The 23,022-nt window shown below is 35.3% G+C and overlaps 1 protein-coding gene across 3 annotated transcripts in view; it reads right to left on the reverse strand.

The window, feature by feature from the left end:
* Nucleotides 1-23,022, reverse strand: part of ABCA14 (ATP binding cassette subfamily A member 14) — a 203,442-nt gene that overhangs the window by 114,815 nt on the left and 65,605 nt on the right. For all 3 annotated transcript variants that reach the window (XM_085017381.1, XM_085017382.1, XM_085017380.1), the window contains 3 exons: nt 19,475-19,648; nt 12,248-12,429; nt 1,896-2,033 (listed from right to left, as the gene is read on the reverse strand). In XM_085017381.1, coding sequence (XP_084873507.1) covers nt 1,896-2,033; nt 12,248-12,429; nt 19,475-19,648 — 494 coding nt within the window. The remainder of the gene's footprint in view (nt 1-1,895; nt 2,034-12,247; nt 12,430-19,474; nt 19,649-23,022) is intronic.

The raw sequence follows: 23,022 nt of genomic DNA on the forward strand, positions 1-23,022 counted from the left end.
GGGAACGAGATCATCACTTCCATTTAATATGAGACTCAGTGGGGTGAAAGATAGAATGGAAGTTTAGAAAGACTTGAGCCATCCCAGTTCATTTTTGTTCTGCAAGCATGGTTCTCGTCAGTATCTGATGGAGTATCTTCAGTCTGCATATCCTCAGTCCAGTAAGACTAAAGGAGATTTATGTCCTGTCTTTTGGAGGTTTAGATATAGTTCATTAGCCTCTTAATACACTGGGTGTCTGAGGGGAGGACAATTGTATGTTTTCTTCAAGTGTGACTGTGTCTTCTGAGCTTCACAGGTTTACATATTTTATGTTGCCTTTCAGAATCCTTGGTCTAGTTTTCCAGCATACCAGCTATAGCTCTATACATCAGTTTAGATATACCAAAGGAACACTTGAGAGTTTGGACCCCCTCAAACTTTCAAAATGTCATGCCAGCCAACTATGAGCACCAAAAGCTTCAAGTTTCAAGCATCACATCTCTTTCTTCTAGTAAAGTCCTTGTATGGGGTGGGGATGGGGGGTTGAGGCTGATCCTCAGTCCATGGTTAGAAACAGCAAATGACTAAAAGGAAGAAAACGGCCAGCATTTCTAAGGTCAGTTTAGAAAGACTGTCTATTCTTTAGAATTGAAATTAATCTGGTCATTATTGTGTCTGTAGAACAACTGTAGTTGTCTGATAAATGTAATTTATCTGGATTCTTCTACATTTTGCAGTTTGAGGATACCAAGGGATACCAAGAACTTCTCCATCTTACTTGGAGGCAGGAGAACTCCTAAATAATTTTTGCTTACATTTCCTTTAAAACAGGGATTTTATCCGCATATTTCACAACTGTCTTCCCAATACCAATCAGTTTCTGGAACATAATAGTTGCTTAGAAACCACTTGCTGAACATCTTGAATAAATAAATAAATGTTACAGAAAAGGTCCTTGGTTCTGCTGAACACTGATGTGTCTGGATGTGCAAGTCTAGGAGAAGGACCTGGGAAAATGTGAACTGCTCCACACATTAGAGGAAGGGCTCTCAGGGACAGTCTTGGAGAAGAAGCAAAAACAGAGATTAAAAAAGACAGAGTGAGTAAAGCTGGTAAAATGGCTCATATGTCCCTTGAGATAACCCTAACTAAGCTCCAAATTATATTAAAGGTAAAAAATACTTAGAAAATTGTGATGTGAGTGGTCCTTCTGAGGGAAAAAAAAAGGCAAGGATGAGTTTTACATCTAAATTGATGAGATTAAACCAGAATCATAATGTGTTATGCTGGAGGCAGAAAAAAACACAAGAGCATAAAAAGTCCTCCCCCCTTCACAACACACACAGATAATTAGTAGAACCTATGAAGAGATACAGGAGTTTCCACAAGTTGTGAGATTAGAGGTTCAACTTAAGCTGAAGTATCTCCTTGAGGCACAAGGGAATGCCAGCAGACATATAGGTTGCTGGAATAATACGTACCTACTGTTATCCAAATTAGTTGACAGATGTAAATACACCTCCTTACAAAACACTTGGAAAGAGGAGAACGTAGCAGGACAGCCTAATGTGTAACTTGTAGAAAAGTAAAACCACAACGATGAATATAAATTTATATTTACATAATAAACTATCATGGCTACAACTAGAAATTAGCTCTTAAAATGGGAGACTTGCAGAAGACACCATTATCATCTATACAAAGCTGAATTCTATTCTGAAGTAGAAGAAAACATGGATTTCTATTTTATGTGCATAAATTTCACTTTATCTCTTTAAATAATAAATGTACTGACTACAATATTTATTAACATTATATGGGGGTAGGGTTATGGCCAGTGACAAACGTTTGCTATGCACGCCCTGTAAATTAATTTTCAGTAACATAGGGGAAAAGAGATCTGTAAATAATACCTTATACAAATGTTGGATCATGATACCAGCCACCAAATCAACAGGTTCGTCTTCAAAATAAGCATTGTGAGTTATATTAGTAACTTGACTCTCTTCTTTTTTCCGAATGCTTGTAGCTTTTCCCAGCCAGTAGGCTTTCTAAGAAAAAAGCAAAGACGTAATCATTACGATGCCACGAAAAAAAAAAATGTTTTTAAGACTTGGAAAAAAGTGGCTCATTTCACTTCAGTTTTGAGATGGGTTGTAGCAGATAACGTGAGATGAAATGTGGAAGCAAATACCGATAATTTCAATTCCAATAGAATAAGCACAGAACATGCCATTTAAAATGTCTCTGTCCAAAAAAAAGGTGGGGGGAGGCTCAGCAGGTTATGAACAAGACTAGTATCCATGAGGGTGTGGGTTGTATCCTGGCCTCACTCAGAGTTAAAGATCCAGCCTTGCTGTGAGCCGTCGTGTGGGTCCCAGACATAGTTCAGATCCTGTGTTGCTGTGGCTGCTGCAGCTCTGATTCAGTCCCCAGCCTGGGAACTTCCATATGCTGCAGGTGTGGCCCTAAAAAGCCAAAATAAATAAATAAATAAATAAAATAAAATTTCACTGTCTAAGAAGAAGGACAAAATAAAATCACATTAAAATGGCTCAGCAAAAAAGCATTCTGTCAACCTGGGTTGGTCTCTTTATTTGGACATGACTACAAATCCCTAAAGATTCCTAAGACCCTTTCAGTGAGTCTGTTAGTTTAAAATTATTTTCATAAAAACACTTTTAAAATGCATTATTTTGGGGGAGGTGGCCAAGATGATGAAGTAGAAAGACCCTGAGCTTACCTCCTCTCAGGCACACCAACATTACAACTATTTTTTGAACAGTCATAAATTTTTAAAAAGCCAGAGCCCACCAGAAAAGAGATTCTCTAACCATATAAAAAAGGAAGCATAACAAGATGTAGAAGAAGATTGCAATAGAGTCAAGTCCCAGAGTGCTGGGTGGGTGACCCACAAGTGGGAGAATGACCACATTTGCAGAGGTTCTCCCCAAGGAATGAGGGGTCTGAGACCCACATCAGGCTCTAGGGGTCCTCTAGGAAGATGAGCTCCAGAATATTTGATTTTGAAGGCCATCGGGGCTTATTTTCAGAGGTCTCAGATGGCTGGAGAAAATGGAGACTCCATTATTAAAGGGCACACACAAAACATCACATTCTCCAGGACCCAGGGCAGAAGCAGTAATTTGAAAGGAGCCTGGATCAGACCTCCCTGCTGATTTTGGAGAGACCCCTGGAAAGGTATGAGGCAACTGCAGCCCACCTTGGGGATACAGACACTGGTGGCAGCCAGTTTGGGAAGCTCATTGTACCAGGTGGACATTGTTGTTGGCAAGCACCCTTTTGGAATATTCCATCTAGGTTCCTATCCTCAGGACCCAGCCCTGCCCTTGCCCAACAGCCTGTACTCATCAGTACTGGTATACGGCAAGCCAAGCAACTACCTGGGCAGGGACACAGCACTACTCACCAGCAGAAAGTCTGCCTTAAGACCCTCTAAGCCCAACGCACCACTAGTATGGCACTGCCCACAGGAGGCCAGGACTTAGTCCCACACACCAGTGTGCAGGCACTAGAACTGGGACACCCAAGACCATTCAACTGAAAATCCCAGGACCCAGCTCCACACACCAAAAGGAATACATCAAATGAAGAATCCCTGGCTCTGCCCATCAGCAATTGTACTCTAGTCTCATGAATAGTATCCCCTGGTGAGCAGACACCAACCACAGGACAACAGCCCCACAGCCTACAGGCCTAGCTCACCCACCAACAAGCTAACAGATACCCTGGAACTGCCTGGGCCCTGGCACTACCCACTAGCAGGCCAAAAAAAAAAAGTTTTGGGTATTATATGTCAGATTTCACAGCCAGCTGTGTCAGGAATTGGCCCCACTCACCAGTAGTCCAATACCAACTCTGGGACAACTGGGCCCTGTGTTCAGGTCATAGGACCTGACTCTGCCTTCCAGTGAGTATGAATTACCCTAGGTCCTGACTTAATCCACCAGCACTAGGGATCTGCAAGGTTCAGCAGCCAGCCACCTCATGAACTAGCCCCAGTGACCAGCAGGTCCCACACAAAGAAGGGCCTGGCAACCAACCAGACCAGGAGCAACCACTCAGGGAACAAGAGGTGAGTGTGCTACTGTGATGCACAAAGTGTCTCCTATAAAATATCACTTCTCCAACTAACCTACCAGATACACAGAAAGAAAAACTGCATGTTAGGAAAAATTAGATGACAGAGGAACATAATCCAAAAGAAGAAACAAGATAAAACAGATAAAACTCCAGAAAAACAAAGTGAAGCGGTGAGAGGTAACAGACCCGGGAAAAAGTTCAGACTAATGATCATAAAGATGATCAAAGAACTTGAAAGAAGAATGGATACACAGAGCAAGAAATTAGAAGTTTTTAACAAAGAGAAAAATAGAGAATAACCAAACAGAGATGAAGAATACAATAACTGAAGTAAACAACAATAGACTAAATGATATGGAGGATCAGATCAACTAAATGGCAGACAGCAGTAGAAAGAACTGATCCTGAACAGAAAAAAAAAAAATAAATGAGGACAGTTAAAGAGACCTCTAGGATAATATCGAACACATGAATATTCACATTATAAGTGTCCAAGAAGGATAATAGAGAGGGAAAGGGGCTGAGGAAATATGTGGAAACATAATAGCTAAAAATTTCCCTAACCTGGGGACATTCATCCAAAACCAGGGAGTGCAGAGAGTCCCAAAGAGGATAGATCCAAAGAGGAACACACTTAGACACACTGTAATCAAAATGTCAAAAATTAAAGATAGAGAGTATTAAAAGCAGCATGGGAAAACAACAAATAGGATTCAAGTGAACTCCTATAAGTCTTCTAGCTGATTTTTCAGCAGAAATTTGCTGTCCAGAAGGAAGTGGCATAATATATTTAAAGTCATGAAAGGGAAAAACCTACAACCATAAATTCTCTACATAGCAAGGCTCTCACTCAGATTTGAAGGAGAATTAAAAAGTTTTACAAACAAACAAAAGATAAAAGACTTAAAGAACACCAAACCAAATTTACAACAAATATTAAAGAAACTTCTCTAGGCAAAAAAGAAAAGGACACAACTAGAAACAAGAAAATTATGAAATAAAAAATCTCACTGGTAAAAGCAAACATACAGTACAGGTAGGAAATCATCCACACACAAAGCTAGCAGTGGTTAAAAGTCAAAAGCATTAAAATCATTGTACCTACAATAAGCAGATAAGGGATACAGAAAACAAATAGATATAAAATATGATATCAAAAACAGTAATCATGAGGGGAGAAGAATACAAATGTGGGGGGGTTTCCTACTTATTTTTACTTAGTTTTATTTTTTAATTGAAGTATAGTTGATTTACAATCTTATGCCAATTTCTGCTGTACAGCAAAGTGATCCAGACATACATATATACATTATTTTTCTCATATTATCTTCCATCATATTCTATCCTAAGAGATTGGATATAGTTCCCTGTGCTATACAGTAGGACCTCATTGCTTATCCACTCTAAATGCAATAGTTTGCATCTGCTTACCCCAAACTACTAGTCCATCCCACTCCCTCCTCCCTCCACTTTGGCATCCACAAGTCTGTTCTCTATGTCTGAGTTTGTTTCTTTTATTATTATTATTATTATAGTTGGTTTACAGTGTTGTGCCAATTTCTGCTCTACAGCATAGTGACCCAGTCATACATACGGGCATTCTTTTTCTCATACTATCTTCCATCATGTTCTATCCCAAGAGACTGGATATAATTCCCTGTGCTACACAGTAGGGTCTCAATATTTATCCATTCTAAATGCAAGAGTTTGCATCAAACTCCCAGTCCATCCCACCCCCTACCCCCTCTGTCTTGGCATCCACAAGTCCGTTCTCTATGTGAGTCTGTTTCTGTTTTATAGATGGGTTCATTTGTGCCATATTTTCGGTTCCACATATAAATGATATAATATGGTATTTGTCTTTCTCTTTCTCAATTACTTGTGGATAGGTTGTTTGGTTCCATATTTCAAATGCAAGATTTTTATTTATTTTATTTTTGCTTTTTAGGGCTGTACCTATAGCATATGGAAATTCCTAGGCTAGGGGTCGAATGAGAGCTGCAGCCTATGCCACAACCACAGCAAGAAGGGATCTGAACCACACCTGCTACCTACACCACAGCTCACAGCAGTGCCAGATCCTTAACCCACTGAGTGCAGCCAGGGATCAAACCTGCATCCTCATGGTACAAGTCAGGTTCATTTCTGCTGAACCACAATGGGAACTCCATAAATGTAGGATTTTAAAAATGCAAATTCTATAATTTATATAAACACAAAGAAGAAAAAATCCAAATATAACACTGAAGACAGTCATCGAAGTACAAGAGAACAAAAGAAGAAAGGGGAAAAAGGCCTACAAAAACAAACCCCAAACATTTAAGAAAATAGAAATAAGAGCATACATGTCAATAACTATTTTAAATGTAAATGGACTAAATGCTCCAACCAAAAAACACAAAGTGACTTATTGGTGACCAAAAAAAGGCCCATGTGCATGTTGTCTAGAAAGAGACTCACGTCTGCTCTAGAAATATACACAGACTGAAAAGGAGAGTGATGGGAAAAAAAGGTATTCCATGCAAATGGAAATCAAAAGAAATCCAGAGCAGCAATACTTTGAGCATGAAAAAATGACTTTAAAATAAAGACTCTTACAAGAGACAAAGAAGGACACTACATTAGATCATGGGATCAATCCAAGAAGATATAACAATTGTAAATACCTGTACACCTAACATAGGATCATCTAAACTTGTTAGGCAAATATTAACAGACAGAAAATGAGAAAATGACAGTAACACAATAATATTATGGGACTTTAATACCCCTACTTACATCAATGTATAGATCAGACAGAAAATCAATAAGGAAACACTGCATTAAATGACTTGTTAGACCATATAAACTTAATAGACATATATAGAACATTCCATTCAAAATGAAGAGAATATACATTCTTCTCAAGTGCACATGAAACATTCTAGATCACATGCTTGGCCATAAAACAAACCTCAGTAAATTTAAGAAAATTGAAAATATATCAAGCATCTTTTCTGATAATCATGCTAATGAAACGAATTTTTAAAAAACTACAGAAAAACAGATATGTGGAGGCCAAACAATATGCTACTAAACAAATAATGGATACTGAAGAAATCAAAGAGGAATAAAAAAATACCCAGAGAAAAATGAAAAAGGAAACACAAAAATCCAAAATCTTCAAGATGCAACAAAAGCAGCTCTACGAGGGTAGTGTACAGTACTATAAGCTTACCTCAGGAAAAAAGAAAAATATCAAAAAAACCCAACTCTTTTCATAGAGCTGTTTCTATGAAAAGGTAATCAAAATTGATAAACCTTTAGACAGACTCATCAAAAAGAAAGAGGGCCCAGATTAATAATATCAGGAACAAAAAATGAGAGGTTACAACCAACACCACAGAATTATAAAGGATTTTTAAAAAAATACCATGAACAACTATATGCCCATAAAATGGTCAACCATGAATAAATGAATAATTTATTAGAAAGGTACTATCTCCCAAGACTGAACAAGAAAGAAGTAGAAAATATGAAAAAACAATTACCTATAATGAAATTGGATCAGTAATTAAAGAAAAAATTCCAGCAAACATCCAGGACTATGTGCCTTCACAGCTGAATTATACCAGCCTTTAGAGAGGAGTTAACACCTATCCTTCTCAAATTATTCCAATATATTGCAGAGGGAGAAACATAAACTCATTCCATTAGATCAGCACCGCCCTGATATCAAAACATGAAAAACACCACACACACACACACACACAAGAAAATTAAAGTTCTATATCACTGATAACCACAGATGCAAAAATCCTCAACAAAACATCAGCAAATCAAATCCTACAATACATTAAAAGGATCATACATCATGATCAAGTAGGTTTTATCCCAGGGATGTAAGGATATTTCAATATGCACAAGTCAATCAATGTGATACATCACATTAACTTATTTAAGAATAAAAATGATATGATCATCTCAACAGATGCAGAAAAACTTTTGACAAAATTCCACACTCATTTGTGATAAAAGCTTTCCAGAAAGTGGGCATAGAGGGAACCTAACCCTATATGTAGAAAATATTCAGGATATTACAAGAAAACTATTAGAACTCATCAAAAATTCTGTAAAGTTGCAGGATACAATATTAATATATGGAAATCTGTTTCATTTCTACATATTATCAATGAAATATCAAAAAGAAAAATTAAGAAAGGAATTCCATTTACCATTCATTAAATAAAAACACCTAGGACTTAAACCTACAAGGCTGTAAAAGACCTCGTCCTCACAAGGCTATAAGACACCTATGAAAGAAATTAAAGACATCACAAACAGATGGAAAAATATCTTGTGTCCATGGGTTGGGAGAATTAATAATTTTAAATGACTCTTTTCCCCAGGGCCATCTACAGATTCAATGGCATCTCTAACCAAATAACAATGGGATTTTTCACAGAGCTAGAACAAATATTATTAAAATTTGTATGAGACACAAATGACCTCAAATAGCCAATATAATTTGAGAGCTAGAGGTATCATGTCTCTGGCTTAAGACTATGCTACAAAGCTACAGTAACTGAAAGAGCATGGTACTTATACAAAACATACACATAGATCAATCAAACAGAATAGAGAGTTCATAAATAAACCCACACATTTATGGTGAATTAATCTATGACGAAGGAAGCAAGAATATACCAGGGAAAAAGGACAGCCTCTTCAATAAGTCACACCAGGAAATTTGGACATCTACATGTAAGAGAATGAAATTAGAGAGTGTTCTACTCTCTAACACCATATGCAAAAATAAATTCAAAATGGATTAAAGACCTAAATCTAAGGCCAGATACTATAAAACTCCTAGAGGAAAATATAGGCAGAATGCTTTTTGACATAAATCACAGCAATATCTTTTTTTATCCACCTCCTAAAATAATGACAACAAAAACAAAAATAAACCATGTAAAAGAATGAGAGTAGAACGTTTTCTAACACCATATACAAAAATAAATTCAAAATGGATTAAAGACCTATATGTAATTTTGAAAACCATAAAATTCCTAGATGAAAACATAGGCAGAAAACTCTTTGACATAAATTGTAGCAATATTTTTTGGATGTGTTTCCTGAGGCAGAAGAAACAAAAGCAATAAAAAACAAGCGGTACCTAATCAAATTTAAAAGGTTTACACAGCAAAAGAAACCACAGACAAAACAAAAAGACAACCAACTGAATGGGCAAAAACATTTGTAAATGATATGACTAATCAAGGGTTGATATCTAAAATGTAAAAACAGCTCATACAACTCAACATCACAAAAACAAATAACCCAATTTAAAAATGGGCAGAATATCTGAATACACCTTATTCTCAAGAAGATGGACAGATGGCAAACAGACATATGAAAAAAGGCTCAACATCATTAATCATTAGAGAAATGCAAGTCAAGACAAAAATGAGATATCATCTCACCTCTTTCAGAACGGCTATCATCAAAAAGACCCCAAGTAAAAATTGTTGGTGATGATGTGTAGAAAATGGAACCATAGCACAACACTGGTGGGAAGGTAAATTGGTACAGCCACTATAGAAAAAAATCTAAAAATAGAATTACCGTATGATCCAGCAATTCTACTCCTGGTATATATCCATGGATAAAGAAAGTGGTAATTCAAAAATATATATGCATCCCCAATGTCTATAGCAGCATTATCTGCAATAGCCAAGATATAGAGGCAGCCTAAGTGTCCATCAACAGATTACTGGATAAAGAAGATGTTTATAGGAGTTCTTGCTGTGCCACATCAGGTTAAGGAACCAGCGTTTTCTCTGAGGTGGCAGAGGTTTGATCCCTGGGCCTAGCAAAGTAGGTTTAGGATCCAGTGTTGCTGCAGCTGTGGCAGAGGCCATAGATGTGGCTTGGATTCAACCCTTGCCAGTGAACTTCTCTGTGCCATGGTGTTCCATAAAAGAAAAAAAAAAGATATATATCTACACACACACACACACACACACACACACACACACACTGGACTATTACTTAGCCATTAAAAAGAATAAAATTTTGCCATTTGCAGCTACACTGAAGGACCTGGAAGGCATTATGTTAAGTGAAGTAAGACAGAGAAAGACAAATCCTGTATGTTATCACCTATATATGCAATATGAAAAATATAACAAACTAGTTAACATACCATAAAACATATAACATAAAAGAAGCAGACGCATAAAAACAGAGAACAAGCTAGTTGTTACCAACGCGGTGAGGGAAGTGGTAAGGAGCAAAATAGGGGTAGAGAAGTAAGAAGTATAAATTATCAGATATAAAGCTTAGCTTTATATGTAAAGGATATACTGTATAGCACAAAAAATACAGCCAATATTTTATAATGTCTATAAAGGGCATATCACCTTTAAAAATTGTGAATCACTTTGTTGCACACCTGAAATTTGTACAATAGTGTATATTAATTATACCAGTAAAAAGTAGTAAAATAAAGTAAAATAGAATAAAACATATTATTTGCCCTTTTACTATGTTGATATTTTCATTGATGGTATAAAAGCAATATTAGGTAAAACTGCTGATGCCTTAACACAAATCAAAACAGTAGTATAAAATTGTATTAAGCTGTCATTTCTTCACTATTAGATACTCACAGTAAAATAAAATCTGTTTCATTTAATTATCTCTTTGAGGAAGGAGTAAAAATAATTTACAAAGTCTCATTCCTTGAATGCACATTTTTTTATTATTCTGCGTGATGAAAAATACCCATAAGACATTTCTGTAGCAGATTAAAATATAACGGGAGCACTAAGGAAAGACATTTGTGTCATTGCGTTGTGAGGTGAACTGGCCACTTTTTCATAGAATAATATTTCTACCTGAAAGGATGACAATCTGGCAGACATTTTCTTACAAATTAATAAAGTGATGTCATTTCAAGGAAAAGAACTATTTGTTGTCAATGACAAAATTTGAGGCTTCTGGTGAAAAGTAGAAAATTTTAAAAGCTTGTATCCACTGTTTTATGACATATTTCCAATTCTCATAAACTATTCTGATGATATCATGTTGATGTTTTTAAATGCAAAACCCTGATAATATATGATAAATGCATCATAACTTGGAAGGTATGTATCAATGAACTGATCTTCTCTAAATATTCAAAATATAATGTGACAAATTTGTGTATGGTTAAATCTCCATTCAATTGGAAAGATACACCAATGGATATTATTTTAACAGATTAAGAAATGTTCACTAACATGCTTTCAGTTTCCAAAATTCAACTAATTGTTGGTAAATAATCACTAGTTGAGTTTTAGTGAAGAACAAAAAGGAAAAGCTAAATTTGTTTAAAAGGGTAGCAAAAAATGTCACCTTTTTTCAACTCTATGTCTGTGTGAGGCCACATTTTTTTCAGATATGATGAGCCAAGCAACATAATATAAAAGAGTGAATGCAGAGTCAGATACACAGTCTCTAAAGAGAATACTTAATTGTTTCAATTAAGCAATTTTTCAACATGTAAAACAAGCCACCCTTCTATTTTTTTATTTTGAAAATAGGGTTTTTTCCTCCACCAAAATATCACATATCTCAACATGTAATCATCTCATTGACATATTTAAATAATTTGATAAATATCTTCTAAATCTCTGTTTTAATTTCTAAATATGGTAAATATTAATAGATATAACTGACTATTAACTAAAGTTTGTTGGGGTATTCAATAATTTTTAAGAATGTAAAGAAATTCTAAGACCAGCATTTTGGGAAACACTTGCTTTGAACCACAGAATAATAAGGAAGAGGATAGGAAATGCTTCCATTTTTTTATGGCTTTGATTCTAAGTAATTTGGGCTAAGATTATAAAAAGGGCAGAGAGTGGTAAACCTGCTATCAGACATAATTTGTCCCCTCTTCACTAAGATCTAAAGACCCTACCACATATTCATTCAAATGTCCATTTTTTTGGAGAAAACCATTTAATTCCATTATGCATGTTACAATGTATAATAATGGCTTTAGTTGAGAAGGAATAAAAATTGTATCAATACCATCAGATCATAGGGAAGGTATTAAAGATAATAATGCTCACATTTTGACAAATAAGGTAAATAACAAGAGGTTTCTCTCAATAACAGAAACATTAGAACTTACCTGCATAAAGAAATACCATGGCTTGGGCACACCATACTTTCCTGGAAAGACAGCATCTATATACCAGGCCAGAAGGCCATACAAGAAAGCATCAAATAAAAGCATTCCCATAATATGAGCAAAAACGAAGTTATCATCTGGGTTCACTGGTGACAGTATGTTATTCCACCTAACACCACGACCTGAAATATAATAGCAGATAGTTACGTCATGTGCCCAGCTACGACTAGAACAAAGTTACCCATCTCCTTTAAAATTGAATATTAAAGAAAAATGCATTGGTATTCTCTGGAGATGGATACTATCTATTTACTATTTTCTGATATTTTAAAATTTAGGTTGTTCATAAGGATAATGAAATAATGCAAAGTGCCTCTACCTAGATCCAAATCCAACTAAAGGTTAGTAGATGACTGAAACAAAAAATAAGCCATCACCAGAGGTCCATAAAATAAGCCTTTAAGGCTTTAAGCAGTAAGCAGACCTATTGTTGAGATGGTGGCCTTATCTCTCCATTTTCTCTTGTGATAATTTCCGCTGAAATAACCAATAAGAAATATAAATTTGGAAATTATTCATCAATATAAAAAATAAGTTCAACTTCCAGTTCCTGGTCTGAAATGTAAGCAATTTAGAATTCACCACTCAGTCCTAACAACAAGCAGGAAGCTGAACTGAAAAATCAATTCAGATCCACCAGATAAGTAAGATCACAGGGCAACCCACTGCCCCCTCAAACTGGAGAGGCCAGATATGCAAATACAAAGAATTGCAATTTAATGGAACAGAAACCCTGAGTGGAAACCTCTAAGCAATCCTGGGGTGTAAAAGCCTAAACAGCAATTGACAAATCACTGGGGCCCAGTGTGGACAAGTCTGAAGAGTTAAAAACTTCAGGAGGATCAAGTCACAGGGAACTTGTGAGTTCATGTTTTTGAGTTTACCTCACAAAATATCCCCATCAGTTTCTCACAGTAAATATGAGAGAAAAATCCCTCCATGCTTCCAGGAGGGAAAGGAGAAAAGGAACCATTTTGAAATATGCCAAAGCATTTTGTTCTTAATCAGCCTGCCTCATAATAAACTATTTTTCCAGAGCCTTATTTTCCTAAGGGAAGGGAATACCCATGTCCAGGTCCCTCTAGTCATCCTGTCCCTCTAAGAGGAAAAACTGAGAAGCACTGATGAGTTCCTGTTTCAGGGACATAAGCTCATCAAAAGACTGAGACCTAATCATAGAAATATAGAATGCTGCCTCTCTCCTGTACACTTTACATCTATATTACTAACAGCTTATTAATTGTACTTTCTTTTGCCTAGAACCTTATGTCCACATTTTAACAAAAACTTGTAAGGCATACTAAAAGGGAATAGTTTGAAGAAATTGAAGAAATAACAGAATCAGATTCTGATATGGCAAAGATATGGGAAATATCAGACCAGGAATTTTAAAAAACTATGATTAACATGATAGGGGGTTTCATGGAAATAGAACACAACATTCAAGAACAGATGGATAATGTATCAGAGAGATAGTTTTTAAGAAGAATCATTACAATGAGATCCTGCTGAGTAGCACTGAGAACTACGTCTAGATACTTACATTGCAACAGAACAAAGGGTGGGGGAAAAAATGCATACATGTAAGTGTACCTTGGCCCCTGTGCTGTACAGCGGAAAAAATTAAAAAATTAATTTAAAAAAATTAAAAAATAAATGCTAGAGTCACTGGCATGGCTGCATAGGAGACTGGTGGGGCAAATGATGGACAGGAAGGTAAGAGAAAAGCCTAAGAAGCCACAGCTAGCTAAAGCCTCTGGAGCGATAGGACAAAGTACCAGCTGCAAGGCTGAGAAGTGATCGGCTCAAAGAGAAACTGCAGACTTCTCAATAAAGCCTATAAAAAATCTCCAAGTTTGGGTTTTGTAGTCAGGCAACAGCGAAAGAAAGCATCAACTTATTTACCAAATTTATTTCGAGTATGCCTGAACTAACAAAACTGTTCCAACTCTTGCTCCAAAAATCCTTTCAGTGGCAGCAGCTTTTAATGAAGATGAAGATAGCAAATCTGAAGAAATGCCTCCTGAAACAAAGACAGGGATGAAAAATACCAACGTCAGCAGGACCAACTCTTTCAACAAAGGAAAGCATGGGTTTTCTGATAGTAAGAAACTCTGGTAGTGAAATATAAAATCTTATCTTGGAAATGTCTATGACGAAGACCTGTGAAATGACCTATTTTGAAATCAAGGTGTGAGATAGATGAAAAGTTAAAATGAGTGGTTTGTTTTTTAAAAAATTGCATTCAACTATCTTTGGAGACACTCTTTTTTTTTTTTTTAAGTTGTATTAACACTAACACAGGAGAGCTTGAAATTAGAGGTAATTTGTGTTTTATATACATAAAGACATTTGCTAATTTTGTGGTTTCATGTGATTAGTTCCCAAAGGTTACAGATAATAAATAAATCAGAAATGGTACCTTTTTAAGAATTGCATATTTTTTAGACACAACTGATTTGCACACTAAGTAGGAGCAAAAAGCTATTGTCCATTTAAAACTATAAGCAATTACTTTTTACCTTAACTCTCTCATTACCTAAACTATCTGACTTCTAGGAACTGCCTTATAGGGAAGGAGTAGCATATTGAGAGGAAAATGCTACCAGACTATTGACTAAAAATAAATTTAGATAAAAATAAAATAAATTTAGGTAAAATTTAAATTAAAATGCTTTTTATAAGCATTTTTTGTGTGTGTGTTTCAAAGTCACCATAAAGCAGGTACTGCATTGCTATCAGTGGATACAAATGCTTAGCTCTTTTAAAAATACATTTTAAAATTTTATGTAAACTATTGTGTATGTGAAATAGTTCACTTCACCATAATGAGTCATGTCTACTTGCATTAGTCTTCAAAGAACAATCACTTCCTACCAAGAAAATCAGCATTTTGAATGTGCTTCCCTTTATACTGTTATTAGAACTTGAGGCAAATCATAAGGGAGCTGTTTCTTTTAAAATACAAGCTACTACCAAAATTTTCAATATACATATTGTCTAACATTTGGCTGCTTTTAATTTTTAAAAGGTACAAACACCCCAAAAATTACATCGTATGAAAATGGAAAATAAGAAGATACATTTTCTGTAACATCGCCAAAGTATTTGCTAAAGCATTTACTAACTTGTGAAATACAAATGAATTGATCTTAATATAGAATTTCTTATTAATACTATGATATGGTGTGTCTTAAGTGGATACATTGAAAAATAGCCTCTCAAAACAATGAACTCTCAAAACATTTTCTACATTTTGCACAGGAGGAAAGCAAATACAACTTCAAATATTTAAATTTGTTTCATTTCCTTGATTAATGTTTTATAGTTCTCAGCATATAAGTCTTTCACCTCCTTGGTCAGGTGTATACCCAGGTATTTGATTTTTTGGGGTGCAATTTTAAAAGGTATTGGATTTTTGTATTCCTTTTCTAATATTTCATTGTTAGTATACAGAAATGTAACTGACTTCTGAATGTTAATCTTATATCCTGCTGCTTTGCCGAATTTGTTGATCAGTTCAAGTAGTTTTTGGGTTGAGTCCTTAGGGTTTTCTATGTATAGTATCATGTTGTCTGCGTACAGTGACAGTTTTACCTCTTCTCTTCCTATCTGGATGCCTTTTATTTCTTTTGCTTGTCTGATTGCTGTGGCTAGGACTTCCAGTACTATGTTAAATAACAGTGGTGAGAGTGGGCATCCCTGTCTTGTTCCAGATTTTAGTGGGAAGGCTTTCCAGCTTTCCTCCGTTGAATATTACATTTTCATAAATGGCTTTGATTATGTTAAGGAATATTCCCTCTATACCCACTTTGGTAAGAGTTTGTCATAAATGGCTTTGATTATGTTAAGGAATGTTCCCTCTATACCCACTTTGGTAAGAGTTTTTATCATGAAGGGATGTTGGACCTTGTCAAATGCTTTTTCTGCATCTATTGAGATAATCATGTGGTTTTTGACTTTTCTTTTTTTAATGTGGTGTATGACGTTGATTGATTTGCATATGTTGAACCATCCTTGTGAACCTGGGATGAATCCCACCTGGTCGTGCTGTATGATCTTTTTGATATGTTGTTGGATTCGGTTGGCTAAAACTTTGTTGAGAATTTTTGCATCCATATTCATCAAAGATATTGGCCGATAGGTTTCTTTTTTGGTGGTATCTTTGTCTGGTTTTGGAATTAGAGTGATGGTGGCAGAACAGAATGTCTTTGGGAGTGTTCCTTCTTCAACCTTTTGAGAAAGTTTAAGGAGGATGGGTATAAGTTCTTCTTTGTATGTTTGGTAGAATTCCCCTGTGATGCCATCTGGTCCTGGACTTCTATTTGTAGGGAGTGTTTTTATGACATACTCAATTTCATTTCTAGTGATCAGTGTGTTCAGTTGATATATTTCTTCTTTATTCAGTTTTGGTAGGCTGTAAGTCTCTAGAAAGTTGTCCATTTCTTCTAGGTTGTCAAATTTGTTGGCAATAATTGTTGATAGTATTCTCTCATGGTTTTTTGTATTTCTGTGGTATCCATTGTGATTTATCCTTTTTCATTATTTTATTTGGTTTTTTCTCTCTTCTTCTTGGTGAGTCTAGCCAGAGGTTTGTCGATTTTGTTTACATTTTCAAAGAACCACTTCTTGGTTTTATTGATTTTTCTATCATTTTTTGAATCTCTATTTTATTGATTTCCTCTTTGATCTTTATGATTTCCTTCCTCCTGCTGACTTTAGGTTTTGTTTGTTCTTCTTTTTCTAATTCATTTAGGTGGTGGGTTGTCAACATTAATCAAGGAAATTAAAGAAGATGTAAAGAAATGGAAAGATATTCCATGTTCCTGGGTTGGAAAAATTAATATCATAAAAATGGCCATACTACCCAAAGCAATCTATAGATTCAATGCAATCCCTATCACATTATCCATGACATTTTTCACAGAACTAGAACAAACATCCCAAAAATTTATATGGAACCACAAAAGACCCAGAATTTCCAAAGCAATCCTGAGGAACAAAAGCCATACAGGAGACATAACTCTCCCAGACTTCAGGCAATATTACAAAGCCACAGTAATCAAGACAGTGTGGTACTGGTACAAAAACAGACATACAGCCCAATGGAACAGAATAGAGAACCCAGAAATAAACCCAGACACCTATGGTCAATTAATCTTTGACAAAGTTGGCAAGAATATAAAATAGGAAAAAGACAATCTTTTCAGCAGTTGGTGCTGGGAAAACTGGACGGCCACATGTAAATCAATAAAACTGGAACAAACACTCATGTCATGCACAAAAATAAACTCAAAATGGCTGAAAGAAAAATGTAAGACAAGACACCATCAAACTCCCAGAAGAGAACATAGGCCAAATATTCTCTGACATCAACCTTATGAATATTTTCTCAGGTCAGTCCCCCAAGGCAACAGAAATAAAAGAAAAAATAAACCAATGGGAACTAATCAAACTGACAAGGTTTTGCACAGCAGAGGAAACTGTAAAAAAAAGACAGCTTACAGAATGGGAGAAAATAGTTTCAAATGATGCAACTGACAAGGGCTTAATCGCTATAATATACAACTTATACAACTCAACAGCAAAAAAAGCCAACAACCCAATTGAAAAATGGGCAAAAGCCCTGAATAGACATTTCTCCAGGGAAGATATACAGAGCGCCAACAAGCACATGAAAAAATGCTCAACATCACTGATTATTAGAGAAATCCAAATCAAAACTACGAGGTACCACCTCACACCAGTCAGAATGGTCATCATTAATAAGTCCACAAACAGAAAATGCTGGAGAGGGTTTGGAGAAAAGAGAGCCCTTCTGCACTGTTGGTGGGAATGTAAGCTGGTACAACCACTGTGGAAAACACTATGGAGGTACCTTTGAAAACCAAACATAGAACTACCATATGACCCAGCAATCCCACTCTTAGGCATATATCTGGACACAACTCTCCTTGAAAAAAACACATGCACCTGCATGTTCATTGCAGCACTATTCACAATAGCCAAGACATAGAATCAACCCAAATGTCCATTGACAGATGACTGGATTAGGAACATGTGGTATATATTCACAATGGAATACTACTCAGCCATAAAAAAGAACAAAATAATGCCATTGGCAGCAACATGGATGGAACTAGAGACTCTCATACTGAGTGAAGTATGTCAGAAAGAGAAAGACAAACACCATATGATATCACTTATATCTGGAATCTAACATATGGCACAAATAAACCTTTCTGTAGAAGAGAAAATCATGGACAGGGAGAACAGACTTGTGGTTGCCAAGGGGGAGGGTAAGGGAGTAGGATGCACTGGGAATTTGCAGTTAATAGATGCAAACTATTGCCTTTGGAATGGATAAGCCATGAGATCCTGCTGTATAGTCACTTATGATGGAACATGATAATGTGAGGAAAAAAATGTATACATGAATGTATGACTGGGTCACCTTGCTGTACAGTAGAAAATCAACATAACACTGTCAACCAGCCATAATGGAAAAAATAAAAATCATTATTAAAAAAAAAGAAACAAATGCACCTACCCATATTTCAAAGGAATACCATAACTACACTGAATGAAGTAAGAAATGCTAATCCAAGTGATTTCTGAACACAGTATTTTGACTACCCAGCTCAAACTAAATGTAAAAAGAAGTACAAACAATTACCACAGTTAATATGTAAATTGTTTACAGTGGGATGGATTAGCAGGTCCATAACCATTTTGGGAATTGTAAAACTGAGCAACTGAATGATTATATTGACAATGGTGGGGGCCAGGTTTCTCAATGTTGGAAAGGTAAAAAAATATATATATGGAATGGGAGAAAGCTAGGAAAAATTTACCAACAGGTGTGACAATTAAGAACCAGAAATATCCCCAGGCACTGCCACCATCCCCTAGGTGACAAAATTGTCTCCAGATGAGACCGCTGATATAAAGACATGAAAATAAATAAATATTTACATGTATATAGTATACATATATAATGCACAGATATCTTATGATAAAAATACTACAAGCCAGGAAAAATATTTAAGAAACACTAAGGTCATCTCTCACTTACTATCACACTTACTTCATTGCCAAACTAGACCACCTGTCTTTTTTCCCTGGTAATCAAATCATCAAAGTAAGTTTTACAAAGAAAAGACTCACGCTTCATTTCCATCTTGCTTATAAAATCAATTCCCAAAGCTACGGCAATATTTGAACTGAGACAGGACACCAGCTTCTCTGTGAGGTTCAACTGTTCATACATGATGGAAACTACTGAAAATGGAAAGAAGGTGAAAAAATAGAGGAAACCTCCAACAGAAACAGCCAATGCAGCTGAAAAGTAAGAAGAAAATACAGTCAGTTTACATAAGCTACAAAAGCTTAAAGTATAAATACTCTCATTTTACTACGTAATAATTCCAAAATGTAAACTCTGAAAAAGAAGAGAAATTGTCTTTTTCATCATTGTATCACTATCATCTAAGCAGTGCTTAATAGAGAATAGATGTTTAATAAATATTTTGCAGAATAGAAAATAGATGTTTAATAAGTATTTTTGCAGAACCAGCTATAATGGAAAAAATAAAAAGCATTCTTAAAATAAATAAATAAACATTTTTGCTTGCTTAAATAAATGAATGAATAGTATTAGGAAGAAACTTTTCTGGAATTTACTCTTTCTTATGCAATGGTTGTGGATATTTACTCATTTAAAGATTGATTATCCCTACATTTATAAAAACTTGCTTTTTCATTTTCATTTATGACCAGTTAGCTTAACAACTTCTAGCTGTAAAATACCAGTAATCACATCATATGAACATACTTATATTGTTACCACTTATTTGGAATTTTGATAGGTGAGAACTGAAATAATTAACAATGGGTTTATAAATACTTCCAGACATTTATGTTTCATTTATTTATGATACTTCCTAAAGGTAAACATTAAAATAAGGCAATAAGTCATCATCATAGATAAGCATCTGGATTAGAGTGCTATATATCATAGGAACTACATTATTTGAGATCAGCTCTCTCAATGACAACAGAAAAAAAAAATAGCTAAGTTACTTTTGTTTTGAAGCATGAGAGAGCTACCATGCAAGAATAACCCGTCAGGCCAATATCAAGATAAGAAGAGAAGTGAAGAAAGACAAATCTAGAATTTGGGAGTAATTTTCATTCTGAAGCATTTACAAAATCTAATCTGTAGTTTAGAGGTTTGAGATACTGAGTAGAGATTTTGGCAGTGTCAAAGGCTTAGAGAAACAAAAAAATTTGAGATGCACTAAAGGAAAGAAGTAGACCTGTATCATTAATACCTCAACCTTTTACTTAAAGGCCCTGAAAGGCTACATCTAGAATACAGGTAAGTTGACTGAAAGAGGTATCTTTTCATCACCTCCAACCATAGGATTAAAATGACCTAACCCCTAATCTGGGGATGCTAGTGCCTCTAACCTAGACGTCTGACAGAATTAAATGTAAATCTTCTCTACCAGAAAAAAATAGCCATTCAAAGACCAAAATCATTTTATATGCAATGTTTTGCATTAAATAAAAATTACTAGGAATGCTAGGTATTATGGGCTGAATTGTGTTGAAGCCCTAACCCAATGACTGTATTTGGAGAGAGAGTCTTTAGAAGGGTGACTAAGTGAAATGAGACTGGATCACCATTCCGGAAAGAACTCTGTGACTGTTTTTTAAAAGCCACATAAAACACTCCTCAGAAGGACTGTGAAAATGTAGACTTGTTCTAGGTGATCTGCTGGTTTAGAGGGAGAAAATCAAGGGTGTACATTTAATGAACCATCACCCTATGCTCTCATTTTTCTCTCACATTTCAGAGGAGAAGCTAAACTATATCAGAAGCTCCTTCGCAGGGTTCTTTTGTGTCTGCCCCCTAGTGTTTTTATTTTGGGGGGATGGGGTAAAAATTGTGATCACAGAAAGGAAGACAAAATGACTGGCAAGAAGGATAAGGAAATGGGCATTTTTTAACAGGTTAAATGAGGCCTTTAGGGTGGGTACAAATTGAATATGACAATGCCATGATCTTGGACTTCTGGTCTCAGATCTGTTGCTTAAGCCACCTAGTCTGTGGTATTTTGTTATGGCAACCCTAGAAAACTAATACACCTGGTGACAAAACACACAACCCAATACCAAGAACGAAAGACAGGCACTAGAAAGACAACAACGGTTTTTAATGCTATCAGATACAGATGCTAAAATCACTATGATTCACACGAGAATAAAACTACATGGCAATATGGAGGATTTCAAGAAAACGTGAAAGTGTAAAAAAGAAATACAATATCAAACACAAAATAAATATAGTAACTGGAATTCATAATTAAAAGTTGGATTTAATAGAAGATTAGACAAGATGAATACAGTATTAGAGCCTGGAAAGAGAAATATACACAAAGAGAAGCGTAAAAAGAAAAACCTTGGAAAATACAGGTGCATCTGAAAGAGGTATCCTTTTAGATAAAGGTATCCTTTATCCTTTAGAGGTGAAAAAGCCCATCATCCATGTAACTAAATTGGCAGAGTAAAAGAAAATAGAAAATGGGAAAGAACAAATTACATGAAAACTTAATGTTTGAGAATTTTTCAAAACTGAATGGAAATGCAAGCTACAGAATAAAGAGGCACTAAAAATTTGAAACAGAACAGACATAAAAGTATTCCTAAATTTATTCTAGTACAACTGGTGAAATGCAAGACAAAAAGAAAATTGTAAAAGCAGCAGGAAAACTAGGAAAATATAGTTTAAAGCCACTGAAGATCTATAGAGACCAAGAAATCTAAATATATGATAATTTTGATGGGGATAAACCCTTCTAGCCCCTTTCATTTCCTGGGAGTAGTTTCATAATATGACATACAGATTAACCAACCAGTCATAGACGGGAGATTTTGTTCAGACAAGGAAAAATTAACCAAACATTCAGCAATAAATGCACTGACGAAAAAGAATGAAATCTGGAAGAGCCTCAGGGACAAAATTAATCTTATCCTTCTATGAATCCTCAATTTTTTATTTTGCCTTTCATATGTAAGCCTGTGATGTATCTTGGTTAAATTTTTGAGTGAGTTGACATTTATAGCTCAAGTGATTCTATAATAGATAACCAATTGGCCCAGTACTATATATTAGCCTTTCTTCACTGCATTAAAGTGACATATTTGTTATAAACACGTGACCACACATATGTGAGTTCGTTTCTAGATTCCCTGCTCCATTCTATTAACTTATCTGTCCTTATACAAAAACCATATTGTCTCTATCTCCATTGCTTCATAGTAAGTTTTGATATCTGGTAGCAAAATTCCACCAAATTTTTATTTAAAAAATATTCTTGGCTACTTACATTTCCATAAAATTTTGGAATTTGAATTTTCACACACACACACACACACACACAGATACGCACATCAGGGAATTCAACTGTTATTGTATGGGAAGAACAGTGAATACTGAATATTTTAATGTCTTCAGGGTAAGGGCTTTCACATTGTTAATATAAATTCTTAGATGTTTCTTTTTTTTCTGCCATGGTTAATAATATCTTTAAAATTTCCTTTTGTAATGGTAGTTAATATGTAGAAAAAAATTGCTTTTATCTATTAATCACATATTTTGTGAACTTAATTTAACTTAAGTCTAACAGTTTATCTATAGATTCTTTGGG

Source organism: Sus scrofa, chromosome 3, assembly GCF_054392235.1.
Source record: "Sus scrofa isolate SSC_HxYL_T2T_F1_AM1 chromosome 3, Sscrofa_HxYL_maternal_Yorkshire_Landrace_v2.0, whole genome shotgun sequence".
In the NCBI taxonomy this organism is placed as follows: domain Eukaryota; kingdom Metazoa; phylum Chordata; class Mammalia; order Artiodactyla; family Suidae; genus Sus; species Sus scrofa.